The sequence below is a fragment of the Conger conger genome, chromosome 9, assembly GCF_963514075.1.
Source record: "Conger conger chromosome 9, fConCon1.1, whole genome shotgun sequence".
Classification (NCBI taxonomy): Eukaryota; Metazoa; Chordata; class Actinopteri; order Anguilliformes; family Congridae; genus Conger; species Conger conger.
The window spans coordinates 39,728,484-39,737,632 of NC_083768.1; the positions used below are offsets into that span (position 1 = coordinate 39,728,484).

At 40.6% G+C, this 9,149-nt stretch overlaps 1 protein-coding gene across 2 annotated transcripts; it reads left to right on the plus strand.

Annotated features, from left to right (window-relative positions):
* The first annotated feature begins 309 nt into the window (after nt 1-309).
* Nucleotides 310-8,552, plus strand: LOC133137965 (carbonic anhydrase-related protein-like). Of its 2 annotated transcripts, XM_061256395.1 has the most exons (8): nt 310-382; nt 2,970-3,161; nt 4,015-4,139; nt 4,714-4,809; nt 5,710-5,772; nt 6,408-6,456; nt 7,147-7,259; nt 8,418-8,552. In XM_061256395.1, the coding sequence occupies exons 1-8, from the start codon at nt 310-312 to the stop codon at nt 8,550-8,552; spliced, it is 846 nt and encodes a 281-aa protein (XP_061112379.1). The 2 variants fall into 2 exon arrangements, with proteins under 2 accessions (XP_061112379.1, XP_061112380.1); XM_061256396.1 differs by lacking the exon at nt 4,714-4,809.
* The last annotated feature ends 597 nt before the right edge of the window (nt 8,553-9,149 follow it).

Consider the following 9,149-nt stretch of genomic DNA (forward strand, 5'->3'; position numbering starts at 1 on the left):
GGGAGTGGGAAATTCAGCACTGATATGACTTTACTGGGAGAGAGAAAGAGAGAGAGGAAAGAGGGGGGGTTATTTTCCTACTCACACTCATGTGTGTTCCACCACTTACCACAGTGAGCTTCCAAAGAGAGAGAGAGAGAGAGAGAGAGAGAGAAAGAGAGAGAGAAAGAGAGAGAGAGAGACTTCATCAGTGTGAGTGTTATTCCGGCTGATGTTACACAGCCAGATAATCCTCACACTTGTCTGGGGCAAGGATATAACATTCTACAAAGGAAACAGTGCTCTTTCCCCCCTCAAAAGACTGTCCCAATGGCAGACAGCGTGATAGAGGAGCCTGACTTCTACCCTGAGAAAGACACTTTACAATGGGGATATCAAGAAGGTATTGTATGTGTTTTATTTATAATCAATTAGTAGAATATAATTCGAATCAGAGTGTGATAATATAACAATCCAGCATAGATCCAAATTCTCACTTACATAATGTAAAATATGAGGTTTATATCAGTGAGATGAGTAAAATATAAAATCACAAAGGTGCTTTATGAATTTTAGAATTTAGCTGAGCATTACAATATCAGAATAGTATCGGGATCAGGTATCAGAATAGTTTTACATTATACTCAGTTCATTATTCAGTGAACAACACATTATCAGTAGAAATTGAATTATTGTAAACATAAGGGTTAAATAAGGTATATATCAGTAAAATAATCAATATCAATCAGTTGTAAGTAAAGTGTGAGTAACATGTCAGTTATACATGAATGATGTATGAGCAAATATGAGTTTCAAATTAAGATCTATAGGCATGCTGACACTGCTCAAATGTAACATGATTTCCAAGAAAAAAAGCAATGACCTCGTTTCTGTCAGGCAACGTGTCCATTCATGTAGATTCTTTGTTGTTGAAAACAGAAAAAAGCACAGAAGATGTAAATGAATACTATCTTTTAGTAGTTGTTTCTTGTAAAAAAAAAAAAGTATAATTCAATAGAAGTTCTGAATGATGACTTCCATGAATTATGATGGAACTCTGACTCTAGATCAACTATTTAACAGAAAGGATCTTGTATAATGGATACAATTATCTGTTTAAATAGTTAAAAACAGTCTTGACCCTGATGAGTCACTGATGGAACCATAATTTAAAAGTGTGAGTTATTACTGTATGCATATGAAATGAATCAAAAGTATGTTTTAGAACCATTTCATATACTGTATTTGTAGGGTAGTCGTGTGCATGCCATTTAAACAGATTTCACACTCAGTATTGTGTGATACATTTTAACCATAGCCTCATTATGCTAAACTGCAAAGGCTGTAGAGACAGTGGCCAGTGGTATCTTATTTCACACTTATGTATGTTACGCTGCTTATTCAAGAGAAATCTGTTTTAGCAAAAACTTGACTTCTCTTTGTAATACCAGGGCATATTGAAACCTGTGCCTGTGCATTTAAAATAGGATTTGATTTAATAGGAATGGCTGAAATAGTCTTTGAGGTGTCTCTGGAGCATTATGGAAGTGTGTCGTTTTATCTGTGGGGAAACTAAGCTTCTCACTGGCTACTTTCACGTGCGCCTGACCCTATGCTGTATGGCTCAGAACTGTGGATGATGTTTTCATTGAGTTTCCAAAGGCATACCTCACCTGCACTCCATTCCAAGAGTCAAATGCTCCTGACTTTTCTAGCTAAATCTACTTGACATCTGTTACTATAGTGTGACAGAGAAGTGGATGTACATTGATGTGTGTGCATAGGTATATGTGTTTGTGTGTGTGTGCATTTCTGTGTGTGTGTGTGTAGTGCTGCTGTTAATGGTGCATTTTAAAACACAAATGTAGGCCTTTTCAAAGCTAGCACTGCCACTGTTTCTGGCACAGTGCACTGAGCATGTGCAGGAGGGCAGGATGGTGCACTGAGCATGTGCAGGAGGGCAGGATGGTGCACTGGGCATGTGCAGGAGGGCAGGATGGTGCACTGGGCATGTGCAGGAGGGCAGGATGGTGCACTGGGCATGTGCAGGAGGGCAGGATGGTGCACTGAGCATGTGCAGGAGGGCAGGATGGTGCACTGGGCATGTGCAGAATGGCAGGATGGTGCACTGGGCATGTGCAGGAGGGCAGGATGGTGCACTGGGCATGTGCAGGGTGGTAGTCCCTGAGATGTGCACCAAGTCAAGCTCCTTGCACTGAGCCTTTCAATCCCAGCCCACTTTCTTCCCACCAGGGCACGTATTTACAGAGAGCAGAGAGGCTAGTGTGCTTCACATGTACCCCAGACTCTCTCAGCTTCAGTCTCACAGATATGTATATATACAGGGTGTCTTACACCTGGGAACTGATCAAATGGATTTTTTTTAAGGAGAGCGAACTGTCTGTCTTCCTTTTGTATTTTTCCCACTTTATTCAGAAAGAGAAAGCAGTGAGGGTTACAGGTAGAGATGGGCTCACAGTACAAAAAGTGTTACAACGGGGAATAGAAGCAAGCTACATGGGGGGATTTTATACATGAGATTTGAGTGTTGGCTGCCCTGTGCCTGTAACGATTATGATGTGAATGTATTAATAACACTCCCTGAGCAAAAATGAAATCATGAGTAAAATAATACGATTTTGTTCCAATACATTTCTGTAGGGTTATGTTACAGCCAGTTTTGTTGGCTATACTAGTTTTCATCAAACCATATCACATGCACTCTGTTGTTCTTGATACAGTAGGAATGCCTGCTAAATAAATCACTGATTTCAGCCTTTTGTTTTGCATTGTGATTGACTCAAAAAAGTCAGCGACTGACAAATCATTGTATATCCAGCCAGTATGGAATTCATAAAACCTCAGTTTTCCCTCACAAAATATATTGTTAGCTGTGATTGGTAAAAGGCAAGGTTTCAGGCGTTGCCCCTCCTTCCACATTGTGGTTCTTATGTAACCTGACCTGGTTGTGTTTGGGCGTCCCTGGACAGGTGTGGAGTGGGGGCTGCTGTTTCCTGAGGCCAATGGGCAGAACCAGTCCCCGATAAACCTGATCTCCAGGGAGGCCCTCTATGACCCCAATCTCCTCCAGGTGCGGCTCACGCACAACTACCTGGTCTGCAGGGACTGTGAGGTCATCAACGATGGCCACACAGTCAGGGTAATGCTCAAGTCAAAGTCAGGTACGGACTCCTGCAATCTGTCCTTCTTTCCCAGAAATGTGACCCGTTTTTTTGTTAATGAAACTGTTTCATGGGAAATAACTCCACTTTATGCATTTAAAGTTCATAATTTCCAACTTTGCAAGTTGAGCTGTTCCTGAGAGAAAATAAAAGAAACAATAATATACTTTTTTATTTATTTGCTCTAACAGAGACTATGTACAACTTACAAGTCAGTTGTAGAATTACAGGAGGTGATAGGTAACTTACCTGTACAGTCTCCGGGCAAGCAGAAAAAAAATAAAATGTAATAGAGCCACTCCCAAAACAGAACATCACATGACGATAAGCAAAAAAAAACCCCCAAAAATAAAAGTCCTTACAAAGAAAAATATTAATAAGCTGATCTCACAAAACCTGACCCTGTGAGGCCATCAGAGCCGGGGTCCAGTGGACTTGGAACTGTACTTTCCTTCATCTTCAATGCACTTGTCCCTGGTTTTGATTTGTACATCACTGTAGATAAGAGCGTCTACTAAATGACTGTAATGTAACATGGGATAGATGCTATATTGTCATGTTGTGGGGAACAGGAAACAGGAAGTCCATCTCAGATGCAAACCCATTGAGTTTGGGCGTGGTTGAAAAAATGGTTGATTTGGCAATAATCAATATTAATATTAATATTAATTGACTATAGTCAATAGGCGATATTGTTTGGTGTGTGAGAATAATACAACAAACTGATAGCTGTTTAGTGGAACATCACAAAAAAAACAACAACATTGATCTGGGTTTTCAGGATCCCTGGTTGTTTTCTCAGCTTTAGCACTGTTGCTATGTGCAAGGGTGACATCGTGTTTCCATGTTGCAGTGGTGACTGGTGGCCCCCTGCCCAGTGACCACGAGTACGAGCTGCACGAAGTGCGCTTTCACTGGGGCAAAGAGAACCAACGAGGCTCCGAGCACACTGTCAACTTCAAGGCCTTCCCCATGGAGGTGAGTGCACCAGCACCTTAACTGCACTGAGGGCAGTGACACGTTGTTTCTGTACAGAATATATTTTACCAAAACGGATAAATGACAATTGATGACAGCAACAATAATAATACTAATATTTTTTATGAAATAGAAGGGACACATTTGGCAGGTACCCCCACCCCCACCCCCTCACCCCCTACACATGTCTGGAGCATAGCCATCTTCAACATCCTGCTTTAGCTAACTTTCTTCACATAGATATCTAGCAGTATAAATGGATTGCATATACTTTTTTAAAAGCTATATGATATCCTGCAGGTGAAGACCAAATAAATAATCTAACTGATGAAATAACAGGGAGTGGGTGAGGCCTCTTTGAAGGACAGCCCGCCTGGGGTCAAGTGGGCTTGGCCAATAGGTTGGGACCTTCTCACTGATAATTGATCAAGCCTTTATCCTCAATATTCCTGGCTGTGATCTCTGTTAACTGCATGAGTCTGTTAATGAAATAATGAGTGGAGAGTGTTCACTGAGAATGCACACGCACTGCACTGCACTGCACTGCTAAAAAAAAAAAGCGCTCTTTTTCCAGCTGCACCTCATCCACTGGAACAGCACCCTGTATAGCAGCATTGAGGATGCTCTGGGGAAGAGGAATGGCATACTCATCGTGGCATTATTTGTGCAGGTATCTCTTCACTCCACCCTGCATTCAGAGGACAACAGCCTCAATATAACTAACATTCGCCCTTAAATTCTGAAATAAACAGAGCACACTTACTTTACAGTGAAAGCTCAAGGCAAATGATAATTGAATCCAGCTCAAAGTCTTTACTGAAGAATATTAGAGCACAATACTCACCCATATACTATATATTCAATTTTCCTAAGAAGAAACTCATGTATTTGACCTCATTCTTCCAGTTAAAGAGTGAAAATCTTTATAAGAACTTCATAATTGAAGAGCAGCTGGTCAGATTCCATGAAATGCCAATGAAAATATATACAATATGCTAAAATATTTTTTATTCCAGCAGAATTTAGAAATAAGTCTTGATAATCCTGTCAGTGCTAGTTTAAATTTACACAGAGGGTGTTCAGTCTGATGGACTGAGTGATAAGTCTCACAAGGATTAATACAGTGTGTAACGTAATAATAATAAATGCAAACCACAGCACTTAAATAATATATACACAGAAACGGAAACTATTTGCTTGTCAAAGTTAGGAACAAAGGGTAGGGATTAGGCCTAGATTCAATCAGCATTTATCCTTAATGTTTACACACATCTAGGTGCAATTAAAAATACTTTCTTCTTCACAGACACATTTGAAAATTCCACGATCAGTTTATTTGTGAAAAAAATGGTGACACTTCCTCTGTAACTGGAAGTTTAGGATCAGCAATGACTGTATCCAATTAAATTCTATTTTATTTACAATTTTTACTGAAGACTGTCACAAAGACGCTTTACAGAGTAACAGAAGGGCAACAAAACGTGTAAGCACTAGGCCTGAATCCCCAAATAGCGGGGCAGTTCATCTGCATGTTCCTGATCTGACCCCCCTCCCCCCGCTCTTCTCGCAGATAGGAAAGGAACACCTAGGTCTGAAGGCTGTGACAGAGGTGCTACAGGACTTACAGTACAAGGTAAACCTTGATTTTATTCCTTGTTGTCACGGCAAACAGACGCAGCATATCGTGGCGGTGTATATGGATTGAAAAGCAGCACATTAACCACGAAACTGCCGTTCGCTGTTTGAGTTCACTGATAACGAAGTGATTAATTGCTATAAAATGAGTGCTTTTCCACGGCAACCGGCAAACACAGGAAAAGATCGGAACCGCTGCTGACATAAAACTGTTGAGTGATTGCCTAGGAGTTATTTTCAAAAGTAATACTACAGATTCTACCTTTGTAAATTGAGTTGTTCTTGAGAGAACACTTGATTTATTGGATTTTTTATTACACAGTATTACAGAGATACTTACAAGTCAGTTGCAGAGCTAGCTGTTAGTTAATGTATGCATACAGTCTCTGGGAAGTGTAGCTGGGCAGTTTCTGAAAGGCAGTGGATGGCTTTGCTATTATTCCTTTCTCAAGGTCTTGGTCTGTCTCATAGATACCAGCTCACTCTAGCTGACAGCGATTCTACGGATGACGCTGAAGGCCTTCGGTCAAATTCATCGTTTCTCCATTTGGGTTAACTGCTATTTATTTTTTTATTTTTAAAAAAACTTAAATATAGTATTCATCTAATTTTTTCTCCCCCAAATGTCAACAGGGGAAGACAAAGATTGTACCATGCTTTAACCCCAACACTCTGCTACCGGGTAAGCACTCTATTAATAAGGTACTGCACATTTTAACAGCATTTCGACTGCATGGTTCCAACCCTGGACTGTACACATGCAATACATTCATGAGTATTACTTTTATGTAATCATTTATGTGATCAGTGTAATGAGACACTTGTGTTTGGACACAATGTCAGTGGCTCAACGCAACCTGACCTCTGCAGCACACCCATTGCATACAATCTCTCATAGTCATTATTACCCATAATCCTATACTGGTTCTCCGAATGGCAGCTATATGCCTCTGTAAAAGGCCCATCACTTTTGTTTATGCTTGGTGTTTAGCACAGATCATGCATTTACATGTCTTGATTTGGTATGGGACTAAACCACCTTGATCTGACCAGCAGTGTAGGGTAGACACTCAAACAACAAGTTCACTCCACAATCACAATCATACGTGCCATATCTATCCAAAGCAATAATTGTACATCACTTTCAGTCTATATATGTATTATAATTGATACTGCTTTCCACATAAACATACTGAATGTGCCTCTATTTGTAGTTCACATACTTATTAGTGATCAGCCTGGCACTTGTGGTGTGAGACAGGAGGGGTGTCTTTTCGAGCAGTCCTCAGTGGACAGGATGGACTTTCCATGACTGGTGCCCAGGCCCGACCGCCCCTGCCCCTCTGAGCCCACCCTGTATTTGTGTTCTCAGACCCTCTCCTGCGGGATTACTGGGTGTATGAGGGGTCACTCACCACCCCTCCCTGCAGTGAGAAGGTCTCCTGGATCTTGTACCGATATCCGCTAACCGTCTCACAGATACAGGTATGAGCCCTTACTGCCACCCATCAGAGGCCACATTGCGTGGGACAGATTTTTAATTAATAACATATTTTTTTTACAGTATGTATTTGTTGTGTTCCTCAGTGGTTTGAGTTTATTTTTAATTTATTACTGAATTAATTCATAGAAATGTGTTGATGAAAATGCCCCTTTCTAAAAAGGCCCTAAAATGGTTTTATTGGAAAATCATTGGTGGATGCAGGTAGCTGGGAGAGTTTTATTACTGTTGACACAGCTGTCACCAGGACACACTGTATGTCCCTGGCTGCTGTTTCGGTGTGAAAATGATCAAATTGAGGTTTCTGTCCTCATTGAGTTTGACTGTGAACCGCTATGATGTGGCAATGGCACCATGTGATTGGGCTGCTGGTAGCCTTGTCCATGCCTGCTTTCCAGCCATCGCTGCCATTTTGGCTCTCATCCTACAGTGAAGCTGAAGAATCTCTCCCAGGAAACAGTGCATTACTGTGATTCTCGTTCTGCCTGTTTTCCACTGTAATTTCAAAAGCCACTTTTACTGTCCTCAGTGCTTTATGTTTTTTAATGCAGGCTTACAAATATAACTGGCTTCTAATATTTGTTTGCCTTTATCATTTGTGTTGATTCACTTTCCCCACATAAGGCATTCAAGTTATAAAAAAAGAAAAAAGAAAAACAGACATTGAATTGCCATTTAATTTGTAAACATTGCCACCATTGTTAGAAAGAATTATTAGTTTTATCATGTACTCAGGTTATCATAAAATTAAGCATGTGCAACGTGTATGATTTGATGTCAATGTCAGTTCATTTTTATATTCAAAGTGAAGAATAGAGAACATTGTATACTGTTTAATATGTTGATTAGAGTGTACACCAGTTTACATTTGGATCAGTATCTGGTCCTGGTTATGGAAGAAAATGGTTTGATGAAACCAAAAATGTTAGCACAACATACACTATTAGCCCACAAAGTGATTTGAACCAATTGTATTTTGCTGTAGAGAGCAAAAAAGAAGAAGAAGAAAACTTCAAACAGGTCACTGATTGACAGCTCATTGTAGATCTGCACAACATAGGATTCATGAAAAGTCACCTGTAAGTCAGCCCAGGAACGAGCGTGAATAAAGATTTCTCTCTTTTCCATCCTGACCCTGGCAGATTGAGGAATTCCGAAGGCTGAGGTCACATGTCAAAGCAGCGGAGCCTACTGATGGCAGTGATGGAATTCTGGGAGACAACTTCCGCCCAACGCAGCCACTGAGTGATAGGCAGGTCAGAGCTGCCTTTCAGTAGAGTAACCAAGCAGCCACGGACGGTGAAGGTGGGGCAAACTCGACCCCCTGTGTACAAATGCAGGACAGCTTGACCTTTAATTCAGCAGAACATTTAGACTGGTGACAAAAGGCAAAGTTACAGACACCATTTTGCATTCTGCCACTGACATAACACTGTCAAATTAACAAATATTTTCATTAGTCATAGGCAGTGGATACAGTATGATGCATTGCAGAGTACTTTAGGCCTCATGTTACAGGTCACCCAGCTGGATGTTTTACACAGGCAGGTCAGGCTAAGTGCCTTGCTTGAACCTGCAGCCTTCTGAGTCCAGTTCCTGCTCCTCTATTTTACTGCTATGGCTCAACAGTTCTTTTTAATATTAGATACCATATGTCTAAATTACAGAAAGTGTTCATTTGATATTGTCTTTAAATGTATAATTTTATTTATCCGACTGAGTGACCAGATTATAAGAAGAGGAACACCATTCAAGCGCATTCTGTCTTATCTGTCGAAGCTGCTGTAGGATTCAAAGCAAAGAAACTTGAGCAAGACTACATTTATTTCTGAGCATCACCTATGTTATTTATATGTGTTGAGTGTCACTTTTGC

Excerpts from the sequence above, each read along its gene's own strand:
- LOC133137965 (XM_061256395.1), top strand. The coding sequence starts at position 310 with ATGGCAGACAGCGTGATAGAGGAGCCTGACTTCTACCCTGAGAAAGAC. Across the intron at positions 3,162-4,014 it reads AATGCTCAAGTCAAAGTCAG|TGGTGACTGGTGGCCCCCTG; the intron begins GTACGGACTCCT and ends TCCATGTTGCAG. Across the intron at positions 5,773-6,407 it reads TACAGGACTTACAGTACAAG|GGGAAGACAAAGATTGTACC; the intron begins GTAAACCTTGAT and ends AAATGTCAACAG.